General features: G+C 44.6%; 1 protein-coding gene across 2 annotated transcripts in view; it reads left to right on the top strand.

The window, feature by feature from the left end:
* LOC106611870 (bifunctional heparan sulfate N-deacetylase/N-sulfotransferase 1) overlaps positions 1-22,092 on the top strand; it is a 95,141-nt gene that overhangs the window by 53,777 nt on the left and 19,272 nt on the right. The window contains exons 1-2 of one of the 2 annotated variants that reach the window (XM_045724025.1): positions 19,001-19,356; positions 20,555-21,628. In XM_045724025.1, the coding sequence (XP_045579981.1) occupies positions 21,077-21,628 (552 nt within the window). In that variant the 5' untranslated portion in view covers positions 19,001-19,356; positions 20,555-21,076. Of the gene's footprint in view, positions 1-19,000; positions 19,357-20,554; positions 21,629-22,092 lie in introns of those variants that run through there. The other variant, XM_014212488.2, reaches the window with a different exon arrangement.

The following is a 22,092-nucleotide window of genomic DNA, read 5'->3' as shown; positions in this document are numbered from 1 at the left end:
CCCGGACGACGCTGGGCCAATTGTGCGCCGCCCGTTGGTCTCCCGGTCGCGGCCGGCTGCGACAGAGCCTGGACTCAAACCAGGATCTCTAGTGGCACAGCTAGCAACTGCGATGCAGTGCCTTAGACCACTGCTCCACTCCCGGTTCCAAACTTCTTGCATTTTAAGAATGATGGAGGCCACTGTTTTCTTGGGGACCTTCATTGCTGCAGAAATGTTTTGGGACGCTTGCCCAGATCTGTGCCTAGACTCAATCCTGTCTCAGAGCTCTACGGACAATTCCTTCGACCTTATGCCTTGGTTTTTGCTCTGACATGCACTGTCAACTGTGGGACCTTATATAGACAGGTGTACGCCTTTTTGAAAAAAGATTTAAGGACTATTAAAGGACTATGCCAGTTCTGGACTTTTTCTGGATCTATGTCAAGTAATGCAAGGGGAAGAAATGGCACAGCAGCCATTTTGGGAGGGGGTGTGGATGACCACACACCATAGCAGTCATCATACTAGGAACAGTGGGATGTTTAAGGGGTGGATCAGCTGAATATTGCGGAAAGATTGTTGCTTCCATCAATGTAATTGTCTGCATCATTTCCAATCCCCCATTTATTTTTGGGTGTAAATATATATATCCATATACATACATACCTATATAGATATACATACTTTTTTTTAATATACCTTTATTATTCCCCGCAAACCCTACCACCCTTCTCCCAATTGGAGTAAACTAATAAACAATAACACTTAGGCTTCTACCTTCAGTATATTCATCTTATACACATTTTGCAGACACAATCTATTTTACAATAGTTATATTGTGTTTGTTTTTAGTCCTTCCTCTACTTCTGATGTCCATCCAGTTTGATTTCTATTTGTAACTCTGCTATTTCGCTAAATTTCTGAACCTATATACATTTTACAGACCCCGCATGTTTTACATTGATTATCTTGTTGTTAGTCCCACCCTTCAGCTCAATTCAACCCCTCCCATCTATCTCTCAACACCATCCATTTTGGATTTCTATTTGCCATATATTTTTCAATTGTGCTGTGATGCTTGACAAAAGTACTGAACCTTTCTATTCTCATAGCTTCTACAGATTGTAAATTAAAAATGAATATTTTTGCTAAAATAATTATTATATTATTGATTGACTGACTATGGCTTTTCAAATCACCCAGTATTGCTATCTGCAGCGTTAGTTTTAGGCAAATGTTGCAATTCTTCAGCCATTCCTGGATGAGCTACATATGGACTATACCAAAATAAATGATCTAATGACTCTGCCTCCTCACAGCAGAATCTGCAGAGCTGGGAAGATTGTATCCCCCATATATATATAACATTCTATTGGTTGCAAGAAGTTTGTATAGTAATTTAAATTGTAAAATTTGAAGTTTTGAATCTGGCGTTGTTTTGCATATCAATTCATAAACCATGTGCCATGGAATGGGTACATTGAAAATCTCTTCCCTTCTATTTTGCAATTTATTTTGCAACTGACAGCTGTCAGTTTTTTGGTCCTTAAATTAAATTGGTTGTGTTGTTTTTATTTATCACACTTTTCTTTAACCATTTATGTTCTTTAATACAGGGCCGACATACAAGTTCCTTACTTTTTACCCCTTCTACTTGCCTCTTCCATTTTTGTAGTAATGCTGCAATTAGTTGGTTGTAATTTTGGGTAGAGCAGACATTTCCATATGTCTGTGTTAGCTGCATGTGTGAAATAACTCCACCAGTCCTATTTATGATATTATTCACAAAAATTATACCCTTTTTAAACATTTCTTTGACAAATATTTTTTTTTTTGTTATCAATTAGTATATTTGAGTTTAACCACAGTGTGCACCTTTCTAAATAATTTCCAATCAATTGAATTTACCATAGGTGGACTCCAATCAAGTTGATCAATGGAAACAGGATGAACCTGAGCTCAATTTCGAGTCTCATAGCAAAGGGTCTGAATACTTATGTAAATAAGGTATTTCTGTTTTTTTATTTTTAATACAGTTGCAAAAATGTCTCTCAACCTGTTTTCACTTTGTCATTATGGGGTATTGTGTGTAGATTGATGAGGAAATTGTTTTATTTATTCCATTTTAGAATAAGTCTGTAATGTAAAAATGTGGAAAAAGGGAAGGGTTCTGAATACTTTCCGATATATATAATTATTGTTGTTTTCTATAGCTTTTTTTTTTTAAACAAAAAACATGAACAAAATCAGTAGACAACACATTATGCCCTTTCCATGACTTGAATGCAGGTGAAAGCTATGATCCCTTATTGATGTCCTTGTTAAATCCACTTCTATCAGTGTAGATGAAGGGGGGGAGACCAGTTAAAGAAGGCTTTTTAAGCCTTGAGACAAATGAGACATTTATGTGTGCCATTCAGGGAGCTCCCGAGTGGCGCAGCGGTCTAAGGCACTGCATCTCAGTGCTTGAGGCGTCACTACAGACACCGGCCGTGATTGAGAGTCCCATAGGGCAGAGCAGAATTGGCTCAGCGTCGTCCGGGTTTGGCCGGTGTAGGCCGTCATTGTAAATAACAATTTGTTCTTAACTGGCTTGCCTAGTTCAATAGGTTAAAGGTTAAATAAATAATAGATTGAATAAATATTAGGTTAAATAGGTTAAAGGTTAAATAGGTTAAAGGATAAATTAAAAAAAGTGAAACATTTAGAGGGTGAATGGGCAAGACAAAATATTAGAGTGCCTTTGAACGGGGTATGGCACTAGATGCTTGGCGCACTGGTTTGAATGTGTCAAGAACTGCAACGCTGCTGGGTTTTTCACACTCAACAGTTTCCCGTGTGTATCAAGAATGGTCCACGACCCAAAGTACATCCAGCCAACTTGACACAACTGTGGGAAGCATTGGGGTCAACATGGGCCAGCATCCCTGTGGAACGCTTTCGACACCTTGTAGAGTCCATACCCCGACAAATTGAGCCTGTTCTGAGGACAAAAGGGGGATGCAACTCAATATTAGGAAGGTGTTCCTAATGTTTTGAACACTCAATGGCTTATTTAAAAAAAAAAAAAAAAAATTAAGTGGGTAGATACGCTTTAATATTGAAGATATATTGTGGCATCCATCAATGTAATTGCACTATTACCAATCCCCTATATATATATATATATATAATCTAAAAAGAAGAAAAAGATGATAAATATATATATTACACACCATGATCTTAACATGGCCATTATCTTAACATGTCTTATTCGGTAAGAAACATGAACATTCAGTAATATTAGATATAATCTTGGGTCATTACAGTAAGTCAACTCTTACGTCTGTATCAATTAATCAATCAGGCAATACACAACCCAATCACCCAATGTTAGGCAGACTGCTGGGTCTTATTAAGCCTTTTTAATCAATATGCAGTTCCTTTCTTCTAAGGTGCTAGTCGTTAGCTTTAGAGACCCAGCTCCACAGGCCCAGAGACCAGGATGTATTGATCCCCTGTTCTGATTGGAAGCTTCCCATCAGGAGTGGGGCAAGATGGGGGAGGTGGTAGTCAGGGTCACAGACTGGCTCTTACAGGGTTGACCATCTCTCTCTCCCGCTCTCTCGCTCTCTTTCTCTTTCTTTCTCACTTTCTCTCTATTTCTCTCTCTTTCTCTTCCTCGCTCTCTTTCTCTCTCTTTCTCTATTTCTCTCTCGTTCTCTCTTTCCCTTCCTCGCTCTCTTTCTCTCTCTTTCTCTATTTCTGTCTCTTTCTCTCTTTCTTTCTTTCTCTCTTTCTCGCTCTTTCTTTCTCTCTTTCTCGCTCTTTCTTTCTCTCTTTCTCGCTCACTCTCTTTCTCTCTTCTCGCTCTCTTTCTCTTCCTCGCTCTCTTTCTTTCTTTCTTTCTTTCTTTCTTTCTTTCTTTCTTTCTTTCTTTCTTTCTTTCTTTCTTTCTTTCTTTCTTTCTTTCTTTCTTTCTTTCTTTCTTTCTTTCTTTCTTTCTTTCTTTCTTTCTTTCTTTCTTTCTTTCTTTCTTTCTTTCTTTCTTTCTTTCTTTCTTTCTTTCTTTCCCCCATTCTGTTCTTTTACCACAGCTGTCGCAGGCAGCAGGAGAGAACATGGCGGTGCGTGTGTCTGTGTGTGGCGAAACAAATGGGAAATGTGTTACATTGGGTTTACGGTGACCATTTGTGGTTGAACTGGCGTTGGCAGGTGGTGGCATGTCACGTATGTAATGCCAGAGACCGGTTTCACATTTGACACAGCCAACACACCGCTCTGCTTGTGTGTGTGTGTGTGTGTGTGTGTGTGTGTGTGTGTGTGTGTGATTTGTTGCCCATAACTCCCCCTCCTTCGTATACACTCATCCACACACCATTAAACTGTCAAACGGTGTGAATGCGCTGCTGCACACTGGAACTTAATCCAGAACTGTGACAGTCAGGCTTCCCCAGAACTGACGGCGAGAATCAGTGAGCCACACACACACCCATCCACCCAAAGACAAGCTGATATATAGTTTGAATTTCAAAAGCGTTCTGTTCCAGTCACACACACACCAGGCAGACAACAACGTAGCCTGTCCCTGACTGCCTGCATCTCTCAGCTCCACTACTGTGAGACGGGAGGAGGAGACAGGAGGAGGAGACAGGAGGAGGAGACAGGAGGAGGAGAAGAGATTCATATTTAGAGTGTTTAATAGTCACATATACAGGGTTGCAGGTGTGATGGCAGGGTACAGTGTTTAATAGTCACATGTACAGGGTTGCAGGTGTGATGGCAGGGTACAGTGTTTAATAGTCACATGTACAGGGTTGCAGGTGTGATGGCAGGGTACAGTGTTTAATAGTCACATGTACAGGGTTGCAGGTGTGATGGCAGGGTACAGTGTTTAATAGCCACATGTACAGGGTTGCAGGTGTGATGGCAGGGTACAGTGTTTAATAGTCACATGTACAGGGTTGCCGGTTTGATGGCAGGGTACAGTGTTTAATAGTCACATGTACAGGGTTGCCGGTTTGATGGCAGGGTACAGTGTTTAATAGTCACATGTACAGGGTTGCCGGTTTGATGGCAGGGTACAGTGAAAATCTTAGGCTCTGAGCCCGAACATGCAGAACTAAGTGAAATAAAATAATGAAAATGGTAATGAAAAGCAACAATGTAACTAGAAATAGCACTATATACATTGTCACAACTGTAGCAGTGATGAATAAATAAATGTCCAATGGGGTGGAGGCAGAGTAAAGTCTGTTGAGGGGGTGAGTGGGGAAATTACCATAAGGGGAGAAGCATGGGGGGGGCAGGAGAAAGAATGTCCATCGTGGGAGCCGCAGGTAAGTTACCGTTGAAGGTGTGGGTAAGGGCAGTGTGCAGTGCAATGGCGATTGCGTCGTCCGTGGATCTGTCAGGGCGGTAGGCGAATTGGAGAGGGAGGGAGGAGGTGATATGGCCTTTTGACTTTCAAAGCACTTCATGATAACAGGAGTGCTACAGGTCAGTAGTCGTTCAGTTTCTTTCCCCTTCTTGGACACGTGGATGATAGTGGACATCTTGAAGAAGGTGGGTATAACGGCCTGAGCTAGGGAGAGATTGAACATGTCAGAGAACACAACAGCCAGCTGGTCTTCACATGCACACAGACTTGCAAAGGGCTAATGCGATTCAATGACTTCCACGTTGTCATCGGGGGCTCTCCTCAGCAGCTCATTCTACTCGAATCGTGATTAAAAGGTGTTTAGCTCCTCCGTTAGGGTGGCGTTGGGGACCATGATGTGGCTGGCTTTCTTTTAGCAATCTATGATCGTTAGGAGCCCCTGCCACAAACGCCTTGTGTCCGACCCGCTGAATTGCTCCTCCACTTTGTCCCTATGTTATGGCATCTTGATCGATCTGCATAGGTCGTATTTGTACTGTTTAACCAAACTATTGTCCCCGGTCACCTTGCCATGTTTATAAGCAGCATCTCTCTCTTTCAGTTTCCCTACAAGGCTGCTATCAATCCACGCTTTTTGATTCGGGTATGTTTTGAAAGATACTATCAATATCACATCATCTATTCATTTTTTTGATGAATCCGGTGTCTGAGTCGGCGTATTCATCGATTATTATCTTCATAAGTGACCCAGGAAATATTCCAGTCCAAGAGTGTGAATTCTGATTGCTTGGACCAATGTGGTACAGACCACCGGAACTTCCCTCTTGAGTCTTTGTTTGTAGGCGGGGAGAAGCAAGATTGAGTCATGGGGAGGGGAGACAAGAGGCGACAAGAGAAGGGAGAGGAGAGGAGAAGAGGAATAGGAGCAGTGAAGGGTAGAAATGGAGGGAGGCAGGGTAACAGACAGAGCCTAGAAGACCCATCAGATAGACCCGCCATCTCCCTAACATCTCTGCATCTCTCACCTGGGGCTGGGAGCATCCATGGGTGGCTGGCTGTGCGATAGCAGGGGACTTGGCGGGTGGAGTGTCTGGGAGAGTGTAGGGGGTTGGATGGGGCAGAGACTGCAGAGAGTGACTTGAGCTGGGGCTGGGAAGGTAGGACAGCTGGCTGAGGCTGTGGGTGTAAAGGCAGACGGATGACAGGGCTAGGTAGGTTTGTATTCCATAGAGTAGTGAGTAACGTCAGACCATTCACAGTCATGAGGGCACAGAGTTCTGTTTTTGCAAACCATGACTAATGTCTATATAGATTGTTTTTCTGTATCCAGCCAGGCCAATCTGCTGTTGTTGATTAGACTCTGAAAACACGCTGATGAGGATTCTGAATGCCACCCCATCCTCATAGCTAGTGGAAAATCCCATTCGTTTGATCTGGCTGAGCCAAAATATGGGCGGCGCGGCATAATACCATCTCTCCCTCTCTTACTCTCTTATGCCAGCTATTCTTCTTTACTGTGGTATTCCCATGCAGCCTCTTTCGGCTGCATGAATCACAGGCATATCTGTACAGCTGCTTTGCTTTGTCTTATCTGGACTTGAGAGAGGGGGGGGTGGAGGGAGAGGGGGTGGGGTGGGGTGGGGGGAGATGGTGATGGGGGAGATGGAGAGGGGGTGGGGAGATGGGGGAGGGAGGGAGGGTGGGGGGAGTCTTGTTCCCTTGAGGGTGATAATGCTCTGGTACCTGACACCCAGCCAGGCAGGCTCTTCAATCTAGCTCATCATTTCATGTGCAGCTATTGTAGTGCTGCATATCACTGTCTGATCAGCCATCAGAGCCAGTGTTTCCCCTCGGCCCACAGATTGTTTGGGCCAGATTGTGAGAGGAGGCCAGGAGGATGGTCGTGGTGGTGATCTGGGGCCTGTGTTTCAGAAGCCTTGTTTTTGTTTTGGCACATCCTCTATGGCTGCTAATTGCTCTTTTGACCAATCACATCAGATCTTTTCCAGAGTTGATCTGAGTGGTCAAACGATCAATAGCTGTGTAAACAGCCTATGTGGTTTCTATTGTTTCTGGCAGGTTGACATGTGTATTTTCTATTGTTTCTGGCAGGTTGGCATGTGTATTTTCTATTGTTTCTGGCAGGTTGGCATGTGTATTTTCTATTGTTTCTGGCAGGTTGACATGTATATTTTGTATTGTTTCTGGCAGGTTTGGCATGTGTATTTTCTATTGTTTCTGGCAGGTTGGCATGTGTATTTTCTATTGTTTCTGGCAGGTTGGCATGTGTATTTTCTATTGTTTCTGGCAGGTTGACATGTATATTTTGTATTGTTTCTGGCAGGTTTGGCATGTGTATTTTCTATTGTTTCTGGCAGGTTTGGCATGTGTATTTTCTATTGTTTCTGGCAGGTTTGGTGTGTATATTTTCTATTGTTTCTGGCAGGTTTGGCATGTATATTTTCTATTGTTTCTGGCAGGTTTGGCATGTGTATTTTCTATTGTTTCTGGCAGGTTTGGCATGTATATTTTCTATTGTTTCTGGCAGGTTTGGCATGTATATTTTCTGTTGTTTCTGGCAGGTTTGGCATGTATATTTTCTGTTGTTTCTGGCAGGTTTGGCGTGTATATTTTCTATTGTTTCTGGCAGGTTTGGTGTGTATATTTTCTGTTGTTTCTGGCAGGTTTGGCATGTATATTTTCTGTTGTTTCTGGCAGGTTTGGCATGTGTGTTTTTTTTCTTGTTTCACCATATATATTATAAATGGGTTACTACATATGAGCTCACATGATATTCTATATTGTGTCTGTGCACATTAGTGTTATGCTACCGTGGGTCGAAATGATCTATAGTCCATAGGAGAGATTCATCTCTTGGACATACTCAGCAAATCCATAACATCTGTTTTGCAAAAGGATAGCTGTAAAAACATAACGGCACTGAAGCACACGTCACACTCGCCAGTGACTTGCTAAGCTGATTTAGCTAGCGTGTCTTGCCTGCTCAATGTGCCTGCTGGGCACTGATTAACAGCATGTAGCTGGTGCTTTATCTACCATAGTTTGACATCTTGCTGATGAATGTTGTCAGAAATCAGTCCTGACAGCAGCGTACTCCATACTGTCTGCGGAGTACTACTAGTTTTCGTTCCCATTTTTTTTATTTGAGAAATACTGCACCAAACATCTTAGATGTAAAATTGTGCGATTAAAACCTCAACAAAAATGTCAATTTATTACAGATTTATTGATTTATCTTAGATTAATTCTGACTATTTTGAGGAAGTGGTACTACTGGATATGTTGTTGCTATGGTGTCTCAAAAGCGACAAACAACAGTAACTACCAGGGTACGATAACACAACCACATCAAACCACAGCCCCAAGACTGAAATCTCGTTTTTCTTAATGAGCAACAGAAAAACACATGGGGAATCCTGAGTTCAGTCACTCCTTGAGACTGCTATCTCTTTCTCCCAATGGAAACTCATTGTGTTGCTGCTGGCCCCAGTGTCCTCCTTCAGTATTGTGTCCTGAGGTGGCAGTGGATAAACTATCTGAACAAACACTCCTGCCACCCACATTGATCCCAGGGTCTCTCGCTCACTCTTTCCCTCTTTCTCTCTCTCGCTCTTCCCAGTTCAACACACCACCACCAGATTCCACGTGCACTCAATTTATATGAAAGCCACCCCTCACCCCCTTCTCTCCCTCCAACCTGCCAAAACATGATAAATGACCACCATTGCTCCAACCCCCCTTCTGCGTTGCATCGGTTGTCTCAGGGACTATGATCTTATTTCCCTTCTTAGAAAAATCTAAGTTAACCTCCACTTGTGTGTGCGTGTGCACGTGCATATTTACTCATTGCCCCAGGCCATCTTAATTTCATCACATAAACCTGTCGGTTGTCTTATTCCAGCACTGCGGGGCTTCCATATGCATGATATCCACTCTATATACAGAATACACTGTAGGATGAATCCCTAAATGGGATACACAGTAGGATGAATCCCTAAATGTGATACACAGTAGGATGAATCTATATATAGTTTAGACCGTGGGATTAATATCAATACAGGATACATGGTAGAGTGAATGAATCTATATACAGAATACACTGTAGGATGAATCCCTAAATGGGATACACAGTAGGATGAATCTATATATAGTTTACACCGTTGGATTAATATCAATACAGGGTACATGGTAGAGTGAATGAATCTATATACAGAATACACTGTAGGGATGAATCCCTAAATGGGATACACAGTAGGATGAATCTATATATAGTTTACACCGTGGGATTAATATCAATACAGGGTACATGGTAGAGTGAATTAATCTATATACAGGATACACTGTAGGATGTAGCCTTCTGTGGCCCCTAGCTAATAGCCTCCAATGGCTGGGAATATTGGAAATTGTTCTGAGTGTGGTAAATGATCCTTTCCCCTTGATTGCTTAATCATAACTCAATATCCGACTGGAACGAATTTGAAATTAGTTGGAGCAGAGTGTGAGATTGGCCATAAAGAAGAAAAAGCAGATGCTCAAACCACATTTGGTCCCTTCATCAGATCTTGTGATCTTTAAGTGGTTTCACTGCCCTTAAATGGATTCCCGTCTTACTGCTACTCTTATCTCTCTATCCTGTAGCAGCCAATGTAACCTTTGATCTATTCTGTTATTGAACTCGCTCTGAGCACTTACAAAGTTGCCTGTTTCCTAATGGTGAGTGGACCATTGTATTTTACATTGAGTCTTCATGTCAGATATAGTGAATGTACGTCTATATGTAGCCATAGAGGCCGACTGGGCAGGGGTGGCGATCTGGCTTATACCAGTGCGGGGTGGTTGTTGGTAAAGTTAAAGCTGTTCATTTATCTTTTTCTCCTGTAGTGTGTGGGAATAAAATGCCGTCTGCTTTTACCAGAGCGTAGTAATCCATTTCACATGTTCCCGATCGCCTCAGATCCTCCGTAGCTGCAGTGAGGCGCGGCTGTATCGGAGATCCCACATTCATAATGTGGAGAAGCTGGTTTTTCAGGCCATCTGAGTGGAGAAGACCCATACATATTTAATCTTCTTTCTCCCCCCATGTTTTTATTCATCTCAGCCTTAATCGGCTCTCCACATTCTGAATGTATAATCATGCTATTATACTGTGCCTGCTGCAGTTAGCTTCAAGCTGGGGATCTCTGGGCCAGATACCATCAGATACAATCACATCAGATGAGCTGATGTGGTCACATTATCGGGGCTAGAAATGGGCTTTGTACCCCTGAAAATGCAGGTATTCTACAGAAATGGCCTCAGTCGGTCTCATTTCTTTCCTAGAACATACCTTTTCACTGTCTTCTTAGTCATAATTGCTCTTAGGGATGGTGTGTGCTCTGGGCTCAGAGGGTGAACTTCCAGATCAGCCCAAGCACTCTGTCCCATTACCTCGTTGCTGAATAACAACGCAATCATTTCAGTTACCACAGGGCCAGGACTGGGGTCTGCAGAACTGGGGGCCCGGAGTCATAAATGGAGGGACGGGCCATTTGAGGAAAAACTTTTTAGTTATTTTCCTTGGTGAAATTGCCTCAGTCTTGGGGAAAGAAATTGAGGCGCTGCAACATTCTGTGATAATTCAGAGGCGGTATGTAGGAGGAGGAGGTCGGTCTGAAAGTCACTTTCCCTGATAATTAGAACGATACAAAACTGCATTTTCTTTCCTTTCCGTCTTTGACTCCTTCGTCCTTCACAGTCGTGAAATGAATCGATGAGAGAAGTCAGTTTAAATGTTTTGCTGTGCCGCTAAATGAGACGCCGCCTGTTCTGTACATTCACATGGGCTGAGGGAGAGGAGGAGCAGGAGAGACAGAAACCGTCACAGTAAATTCTTCACACTTTTTTCACGGCCTAAGCTTTTAATCGCGGCAGCCACAAGGATGCATGAAATGGAATTAGAATTTCAGATCTATTGATCCTGTATTGATGGATAGCAATGGGGGGCTTAGGCCAGACGGAGGGAACTGTCGCTGGCTCTGAAATACAACCTGTCTAAGAAAATGAGTTTCTGTTTGCATTTCCATGTGTGCATGTTGTTTTTAGCTTTAGGCATCGCACGGCAAAGGGGAATTTTCACTTTCTTTTGAAGTCCCCAATCTTCTACAGGATAGAAAGGACAGGATGAATGCAAATTGTGAGATATAGTTTAGCTGTAAGAAGTACCGCTACTTTCTGACAGGGACATCTAACTGCTGTAGCCTTTGAAGAGCTACCATCAGTGGTCAGAAGAAGCGTAGCCTCCCTATATGTACATGCTACAGCCTCTAAGAGGTCTGTACTTGAAAGGCACAGGTGGTAATGTGCTCACCCCATAACTGCAGTTGCTGGTTCAAATCCTGCTCCAGTTGTAGGGATTACACCGATCTGACCCTGGCACTGTCCAGTTTGGCGCGGTGCTGCTGTGTGTATTTATGTTTTTGGAAAAAATGACTTGTGTGTATTGTATTAGCATTGCCTCTTCTAAGTGATCCCTTCAACATAATGCAGTAGTTTATACTATAAGAAACGACAACAAGCCCCCATTAGTCCCATTGGCATAACACACACCCTCATTCCCTCCAGAACAGAGTTACCATGCTGTCGCCACTTTGTGGCGTTACCATGGAGAGTGTGCGGTTGCCAAGGTACTTGTAAAACGAACATTGAGGGTCATCATTTATTTCTGTCAGTAAGGAGGGGGAGGTAGGGGGCATTGAGGGGCTGAGAGGAGAGGGCTACCTTCCTCCCAATACCTTCCTCAAAAAGGGGCACCTCTGGCTAGTTCGAGAGAGAGAGTTTTAAATAATCTTTATTGGGTCTGGGAACCCACAACACAATAAAAACTCATACAAAACCATAGTTACACATCAATTTAAAGCACAACACCAAATCCTCCTCCACACTAACTTAACACAACAGGCTCTGAATACCCCCATATACTCATAAACAGATCAATATTGTTAACCAGTTTGTAATAGGCTGTCCCCGAATAACCTGTACTTTAGCCCAAATATAAACAGTTGGGAAGAGAGAACCTCTCCCAAAGCTGAGAACCAAGAAGTGATCAGGTCAATCATCCCGACCATCCTGGGACACTATAAAAACAGACGTGCCAGAGTTTCAGACTCAGCACAGAATATACACCCTTCCCCAACTGTCGGATCCAGGTGTACCGTGTATTATCCTCCATTGGAGGTCAGCTGTCCTCTTTTCAATAGGCAGTGTTGTGAAAAAGAGGCTCTTCAAAAAGCCACATCCCTCGTGGCGTGCCAGCCTTACGGGACTTGACAAAAACTCTCCAAGCCTGCATAACAGACTCATAAAAGTCAGGCCAGGCAAATCACCCCCCTCCAGCTTTAAGAGGAAAAGGTGCTTATCTAAGCCCAAACAGCCCACTCTCCTCATCAATTTATAGGCTGTGTCGACCCAGCTAGAACCGTCACTGTACAACAGTCTCTGGGCTGCTTGAAGCCGGAAAGCCATGATCCTGGAAGAAATGTCCACCAGGCCTTGTCCATCCTCTTGCAGTGGCAGATACAGGGCTGCAGCTTTAATCCAGTGTTGTCCAGACTAGAAGAAATTGACAAGGGTCCTCTGAAGCTCTTGTATCAGTCCCCGGTGGCTGTAAAGTCATTAGTCTGTGCCGCAGGGTAGAGGCAGCAAGATTATTAGCTGCCAGCTCCCTTCCCCTATAAGACAACTGGGGCAGCACCCATTTCCACCTTGACAGTCTGGCACACCCTTTCTCCACAACACCCTCCCAAAACATGACATCATGTAACAACTTAACATTAAAATACCAGTAAGGTGATAACCTTCGTGGACAGGACAGGTGAATATCAACAGTAACAATATGATGATCAGAGAAACTCACAAGAGTTCCAACCCCACAAACTTCCAACCCTACTACAGTAGTGATCAGATACATACAACCTGTCTAACCTTCCAACCCTACTACAGTAGTGATCAGATACATACAACCTGTCTAACCTTCCAACCCTACTACAGTAGTGATCAGATACATACAACCTGTCTAACCTTCCAACCCTACTACAGTAGTGATCAGATACATACAACCTGTCTAACCTTCCAACCCTACTACAGTAGTGATCAGATACATACAACCTGTCTAACCTTCCAACCCTACTACAGTAGTGATCAGATACATACAACCTGTCTAACCTTCCAACCCTACTACAGTAGTGATCAGATACATACAACCTGTCTAACCTTGCTGCACTGACACGACCTTCATTAACTGTTAACCATGTGTACTGCCTAACTTTTGTATTCCTTACTCTCCACACATCAGAAAGCTCAAACTCAGTTAATAGACCAGACAGGCAAGTGGCTGACCGCAGGTGAAATTCTTCAGCAGTACGGTCAACAGTAAAATCTACTGTACAAATCCAGTCCCCCCCTAAAACCACACACCTCTCTTAGTCACACGATCTTAAGGTTTCCTTTATTTGATCAAAAACAGCAATACGCTCTGTACCGTCATTAGGAGCATAAACATAAAAAAAAACATAACATCCACCTTGACCAATAAAACCCCAGCACTGAAATTAGTACCATGACTGATTATATGCTGTCCCTCCCACCACATACCCCAGTCAACCTCATTTTCCTCATCACTGTGTCTCCTGTAGAAAAACTACATTAAGCCTTTTCTGTTTTATTACTTCTAATACCCAAGCCCTCTTATTCCTGTCCCTTCCTCCATTAATAATTAGAGAACCTACCCTTAGTACCTCCATATAGAAAAGAGAAAGGAAAAGCAGAAGAAACCACAGAGAAACCAAAGAGAAAAACGACACCCTATGAGGCATGATCATCATCATTATTTTAATGTTCTCTTAACCTGACCACGTTTCCCACCACCTTTTGCTGCTGTGACAGCAGTAACACATTTCCTCAAGCGAAAACGCTTCTTCTCACTCAACTGGTCTAACCCCACCGTCTTCTGTAATATCACAGCTGACCTCACAAACTTATTAATATCAAAATAATCTGCCAAATTGACAGATTTCCCAAAAGTCTGATCCAGGAACCCATTTACCTCCTCTAGATTGTAAATTGAGTCGTCACCAGCTGCTATCATATCAATAGAGATATCCATATCCTCCTGATCCTCCTCAACTGAGGCCACAGACCCCTGACTCCCCTCTTCCACATCCCTCTCAACACTCCCCACTTGCACCCCATCACTTGTACCAGGCATCTCCTCCACTACCTGGGAGACGAGCCCCACCTGAACCCCCTCCTGTACCCCATCACTCATAGTGGGCATCTCCTCTACTACCTGGGAGACGAGCCCCACCTGAACCCCCTCCTGTACCCCATTACTCATAGTGGGCATCTCCTCCACTACCTGGGAGACGAGCCCCACCTGAACCCCCTCCTGTACCCCATTACTCATAGTGGGCATCTCCTCCACTACCTGGGAGACGAGCCCCACCTGAACCCCCTCCTGTACCCCATTACTCATAGTGGGCATCTCCTCCACTACCTGGGAGACGAGCCCCACCTGAACCCCCTCCTGTACCCCATTACTCATAGTGGGCATCTCCTCCACTACCTGGAAGATTAGCTCCACATGAACCCCCTCCTGTACCCCAGCACTTGTACTGGGCACCTCCTCACCAGTCTGAGGAAATGGCTCTTCAGATCCATCCTTACCTTCAACAATAATTTTCTGCTGCATAACATTTCCCTGTGTTACAAGTTGCAACTCCGTGCCCTCAACACGGACAACTTGTGTGTTCCTCAGCAACAGGTGCTTGTGGCTGCTCTACCACTGTCAGCCCACCTCTCCCTACATCAGTGGGCCCAGGTGTTATGAGGACCACCTGCGCCCCTCCTTCTGCCTTCTCCCTTTTCGGGCAAGCATGTCGCTTATGACCAACATCCCCACACTCAAAACACTGTTGACTACCCGTACTAGCATGAGCCATATACAGTCTGTTGTCATACTTGACTTTAAACGATAACTCCAAAGTCTGCTCCGGTGAGTCCAAAAACATAAACACCTGTCGCCGAAACGACATAACCTGTTTCAAAGCCGGGTGTTTGCAACCCAACGGGACAATCTTAACTGAACTTGCGAACTTCCCAAACCGCAATAACTCGCGCTCCAATAGCTCAATGGGAATAAACGGCGGTACATTCGAAATCGTTACCCTTGTTGACGGAGAAAAAGCGGCGTAATTTGAATAAACATTCCTTTAAGAAGTATGCCCTGCTCAACCATACGATCAACAAGGCACTCTTCTTTAAGAAAAACCACCACCGCTTTATTCATCCGTGACGCATAAGCAAAATTCTCATATCCTACCTTCTCTCCTACAGCGACCAGAAACTCCTCCAGAGTGACAGTAGCTTCAGTAACACACCTAAAGCCGTGTCAAAGTGACAGGGACGGCGTCCCCATGTGGGTCGCCATCCCCGCCAAAACCAGGGTCATTTCGACACGAAAAACAATATACTTAATTCTACCACAACAACTAAATAAAAATAATGATAACCTTAATCATGCATAGGAAGAAAAAAAGATGGCACCAAGAAAAGGAAACATAAAAGAAAAACCAAGATATCTAACTTTTCACAACTGACAGTCACTCACACAATTCCCAGCATGCATCAAACACTCCCAGCATGCAGAGAGAGACAGAGAGGGAGAGATTCCCATGCCAATAAAGCCCTTAAATTTATAATTTATAATTTTCCCCCCCCCCAATCTCATCATTAATCTGGTGCCCAGTAGAATGGTAGTGCTGTGGGTTTGACTGACCACCGACCTGGAGGCTAAACACTACAGTACTCAGCCTTGTCTGTCATGTGCTATTGTTTTTTACCCACTGTATTCTCCGTTAATCTCAAACTAATAATAGGGAAAATATGTTATTTTCAGTTTTGAACACTCTGTCAATTTGAGATTGACTGCATCACGTTTCTCTTGCTCGGTCTCCCTTGTCTCACTCTCTCTTGTCTCACTCACTCTTCTCACTCCCTCTTGTCTCTGTCCCTCTTGTCTCTGTCTCTCTTGTCTCTGTCTCTCTTGTCTCTGTCTCTCTTTTCTTACTCTCTCTTGTCTCACTCTCTATGCACCCCCCCCCCCCCCGTCTGTGTATGTTCCCTCATATGGTACCTCCCTCCATCCACACAGCCAATTACAGCTCTCATATTCACTTTGAGCGCTAGCTGTAAAAGAGCTTGAAAAGGTTAGCTATCAAATACGTGTTAGTCTCAGTCTGTCTACCTCTCTACCTGTACCTGTCCTCTTTATGCATGATTAAGGAGAGGAAGGACTGATTCATCCTCTGTTCAGACTGGGATGATAGATGGATGGGGGGAGAGAGAGAAGTTTTATTTGTATTTATTTATTTTTTAATTAATATCACAGTGCAGTTAACACAAAACTACCACTAACAGGTCCCGAGATTATCATCATAAAGGCCAAAAACTGTTTTGAACAAATACCTAATGCAACAATGCTGTAAGGAGGAGATAGGTCAGTAAGAGGAGATATGCATATTTACAATGATTTGCCACGGATAATAATGCGCTTCTCGCGTAATTGTCGTTAATAGTTGGAAAAGTGACAGGGAAGCAATAGCAGTGAAGTCCTTTAATGCAATACTTTGAGAAGTTAAATGAGAAGGTGATGAAATACAAACTTTGCGAGGTGGAAATGAGCTACAGTGGCAGTACAGGTGCTGATAGAGAGGCACCGTGAGACCTAACCCATTTTTGGCAGCAGTACAATAAGGGATCGAGTGAGAAAGTCACAGCGCTAATTACAGAAATGATTGCAGTTTATATGCAACCATTGTCAGTGGTAAAGGATGGCGGCTTCACTGCCCTGATGGTATAGCTAGAACCAGGCTACAAGATGCCATGTTGAAAAACCGGGACGGCCCTGTTGGAGATATTGTAGAATGATTGCTCTGCAAGTACAAATCGTGATCTCTCAAACAACATACGTGGTGTTAACAACCATTTTTGAACATCTATGAACATGCTGTCATACATCACTGCAACGAACCATCACATTGATGACAAATGGGACATGAAGTCCCATGTACTGAGAACATGGATTAAAGGCAACATAAAACGACATTAATAGCGTTGTTGCTGAGTGGTTGGGGGACAGCAGTAAGGTGAGCTGTCTAGTAACTAGCCAGGACTGTGGTAGATTGAACTGCACTGCCCCCTAGTGGTCACATGTGACCACATCTGAATTTGGAATTCACGTCATTTGATTTGCTTTAAACGTTCACATTTGTCACACCCCTGCCCTCCACCTCTCAGCTGCTCTCCACCTCTCCGCTTCTCTCCACCTCTCCGCTTCTCTCCCACCTCTCCGCTTCTCTCCCACCTCTCCGCTTCTCTCCCACCTCTCCGCTTCTCTCCCAGCTCTCCGCTTCTCTCCCACCTCGCCGCTGCTCTCCCACCTCGCCGCTGCTCTCCCACCTATCCGCTGCTCTCCCACCTATCCGCTGCTCTCCCACCTATCCGCTGCTCTCCCACCTATCCGCTGCTCTCCCACCTCTTCGCTGCTCTCCACCTATCCGCTGCTCTCCCACCTATCCGCTGCTCTCCCACCTATCCGCTGCTCTCCCACCTATCCGCTGCTCTCCCACCTCTCCGCTGCTCTCCCACCTCTCCGCTGCTCTCCCACCTATCCGCTGCTCTCCACCTCTCCGCTGCTCTCCACCTCTCCGCTGCTTTTCCCACCTCTCCGCTGCTCTCCACCTCTCCGCTGCTCTCCACCTCTCTGCTGCTTTTCCCACCTCTCCGCTGCTCTCCACCTCTCCGCTGCTCTCCACATCTCCGCTGCTGAAATGTACAACCTTGCTGATAAGTTGGCCCTCATCCCATCAGGTTACTCAGGACATAAAATATTCATGCTTCTTCTCTCTTCTTTCTTTTTGCCGCTGTTTTACATTTATTTTATTATTTTTTGGAATGGGGGGGTTGTGGGAGGCTGTCTCTGTTGAATGTGGAGAGAGGATGAGGAAATCCTGTTAGGGGAGCTAGAGAGGGTTAGAACAGCCATCAGTCTGTGTTCTTCCATTCAGTGTAAATGCAGCTCTGGTGTACCTAGCTACATATCGCTTCCCATTAGCCTACATTACAGTCTAATGCTGTCTTCTCCTCTCTCTCCCCCTCATAGACAGACAAGCTGGAGGCCTTGGGTGGGTGTCTGTCTGTCCTCTCTCTCTCTCTCTCTCTTTCTCTTTCCTCCCCTCCCCTCCCATCCCTATCTGATCTAATTGTAGTTCTTTGTGGCCCAGGCTGAAGGTCGACATTGGGGGGCAGTCATCACTGCTGAGAGTTGGCCAAGACCTACTGTAGATAGATGAATAGATTGTCTTGAACTGCTGCACCTGCTAACCTCTGTCACCACCAATGTTATCAGTGTCACGGCAGCCTTTGTATCCCCTCAGACCTTTGGCTTTCGATAACATTTTATCATTAGTGTGATTAATTAGCAAAACAATATTCTAAAAAGGGTACGAATTGGCTTCTCAAAGCCATGTCTGTGGTTGAGTGATATGTGGAACCTTCTATTAAAGCAGCATAACCACCACCCACCTGAGAAAACCTTACTACTCTCTCGGAGCGACTCGTCCTCTGCTTTGCTTTTCAGCAGCCTCTGCGCTGTGCCGCAGCGGCTAATCTTGTTTTTATATGCCGTGGCACGGACCTTGCTCCTGACAGAAGGAACGGGAGTCTTCAGCATAGCAGGGCTGTGTGTTTCTGTCTGATCTAGAGCGTTACTTTCTCTCCCTACCCACCTCTTTTTCACAGCCTCTTTTTACGTTTAAAAACTCTGGTCCTCAGAAGGGAAATTTGGAAGCGGCTCAGTTGGAAGTGTGATATCCTCCACAGCAGCACGACTCAGGAGGGAGATTTGGGCGTCTTTCAAGATTGTGACTGAAGCAGGAATACCAGGGGGACTTTACTATGATGTATAGCCTAGTTCTCACAGTTGATTGTTTTGTATGGAGAGATTTGAGGCATTTCTCCATGGTATTCCACAAGGAATGCTATATGGAATTATGTTGAGCTTTCCTTCATGGAATACCATGAGGAATTCTATAGGGAACCATGGAATGATATCAGATTTTCCCCCCATCAAGCTACTCTAATCAGAAATCAATAACACATTAAATGCATTCCGTGTTAGATATCTACTCATGTATTCTGAAGTGTCATGCTTTGTGGTGTACAGTAATAAACCTTTGATAATTCTCTCCCTTTAACACCTTTTGGATTGCATTATGAACGATATCGGCAAAATGCATGTGATAAGTGATTGGTATGGTCAGTGTCGATTCATTTCCGGTTTATCGTCCCAGCTCTACCGCAGTACTTTGAGTACAGCAGTCAGTGGTCAATTATACACTTCTCTAGTAGTTCTTTCACTATGAGAAATGAGAATGGTTTTATGTAGGTGATTATTTTGCTTTTCTCACCTTTTTCAAACTTTGTTTATGTGAATGTTTTAAACTAGGACTGTATCCTCAGAGACCAGAGCATGGTCAATAACAGCCAATAAGACACTGGTGTAATTTGATTGAGTTAATTAGCTTGCACATCCAACGCAGATGCAGTGTGATAGGACAGTGTGCTATTCAGAGATATACGTTCCCATTGGTTTCTGTCTGTCCCTATCCGCTGGCTTCATTTCTTTTGGGTTACGGTTTGGCTGCTTGTTTCTCTCCCCTCCCCTCTGATCCTATGTGTGTTTGAGGGGCATAGGAGGTGAGTTTCCCCAAGGGCCATGGCTTCACTTTACATGCCTGAACAGACAGGCTCAGCAGCTCGCCTCCAGTTTTTTTTCTCTCGCTCGCTCTCTTTCTCGCTCTCTTTCTCTCTCACTGTCTATCGATTGTCTGTGTGAGGGCCAAGGGTGGGGTGGTGCGGTGTGTGTGTATGTGTGTGTGTGTGTGTGTGTAGGGGTTTTTGGCAGCTCTAATAGCATGCGTAGGTGAATGCAAGGACTGCTTTTAAAATGAACTTTCAGAGGAGCACCGGCACTGTATCCTACACCTCTCCCACACACGTAAACAAACAACAAATATGGCATGAGTGTGAGTTATGAAAAGGGAATTTTCTTTGCCCTCTTGTTTGATTATTTGATATTTCTTTCTTGTTTCATTCTAGGTCATAACCACAAACCATCCAGGAGAATGTTGCTATTGGGATGACCTTTGTGACCTCACCATTGCCCGCCCCCGTAAAGATCAACCACCAATCAGGAACCCTGAGGGATGTGGTTGGCTGGTTCCAGTGATGGACAGGTGACCAGCCAGCCCTCTAGCTTCCCTCTCCTGCTCTGATTCCCCCTCTCCTTCCCCCCTCCCCTCCCTCCCTGGCGTGCAGTGCCCCCCCCAGGACGGAGACCCCCCACATCTCTGCCATGGTGACATAATCAGCAACACAGTATGTGGGAGAACCAATATGGTGAAACCATCTAATTTCTATCCCCAGTAGCTGCTCAAGCTGCTGGTGCTGCTGTTGCTTCTATAGCCTGTGGATTACTAACCAGAAGACTGGAAAAAACAACATTGACTTTGGACTGATTTATTTATGCTAAGCCTTCACTAGGCTAGCCTACACTATCCTGTCCTACCCTACCCTACCAAGAAGCCCGTTTCGGTCAGTAGTTCAGTCGTGTGCGTGACGATGCTGGGATGTGTGTCCCGCCTGCGTCGGCTGGTCCGTCTTGTCCGCCACCTCCCCCTCCAGACCTCCCTGCTCCTCCTCTTCCTCTTCTGCACCGTCAGCGTCTTCGTCTCCGCGTACTTCCTGTACGGCGCGAAACAGGAGCTCGAGCACTCAGGAGGGGGCGTGGCTGGTGGCGAGGGGGCGTCGGCCGTCTACGATGACCTCCGGGTGAGCCCGTCGCGCCTGCTCCCAGTGCGGGCGGTGTCTGGGGGGCCCGGGGGCGAAGGAGGGGTGAGGACAGACCCTGTGGTGCTGGTGTTTGTAGAGAGCCAGTACTCTCAGCTGGGCCAGGATATCGTGGCCATCCTGGAGTCGGGACGTTTCCGGTACCGGACGGAGATCTCTCCCGGTAAAGGGGACATGCCCACGTTAACTGATAAGGAGCACGGACGCTTCACGCTGGTCATCTACGAGAACATCCTGAAGTACGTCAACCTGGACGCCTGGAACAGAGAGCTGCTGGACAAGTACTGTGTGGAATATGGAGTGGGCATCATCGGCTTCTTTAAGGTCAGAATCCTTAGTTGCTACATACATTTTTGGCCTTTTAGCACTAGCCTGTATTGTTATCAGATGATAACTCCACCGATAACCAATATTCAATAAATAGGATGAAAAAGGGAAATCTCATGATCTAAACACATTCTCGTGCTGATCCGAACACATTCTCATGCTGATCCCAACACAATCTCATGCTGATCCCAACACAATCTCATGATTTCATTCATTTCACAATATAATAAATCAACATTTTAGATATTTCTTGGACAATTTACATTTTGGATGGAAATTTATGAGAACTGGGTGGAAAAATAAGTATTTTTCATCTCCCTAAAACATTATATCGGCAGATACTGTATATTGGTATCGGTAAGTGTTATCCCCACAAATCGGTATCGGACAAAAAAATACATATCAGTTAGCTCCATATATGAATGATATATATCCACTGATTAGTGAAGAGTATAACTTAT

Source organism: Salmo salar, chromosome ssa09 (assembly GCF_905237065.1).
Source record: "Salmo salar chromosome ssa09, Ssal_v3.1, whole genome shotgun sequence".
In the NCBI taxonomy this organism is placed as follows: domain Eukaryota; kingdom Metazoa; phylum Chordata; class Actinopteri; order Salmoniformes; family Salmonidae; genus Salmo; species Salmo salar.
The sequence above is the reverse complement of the archived record's forward strand: the minus strand, read 5'-3'. Positions and strand labels throughout refer to the sequence as shown.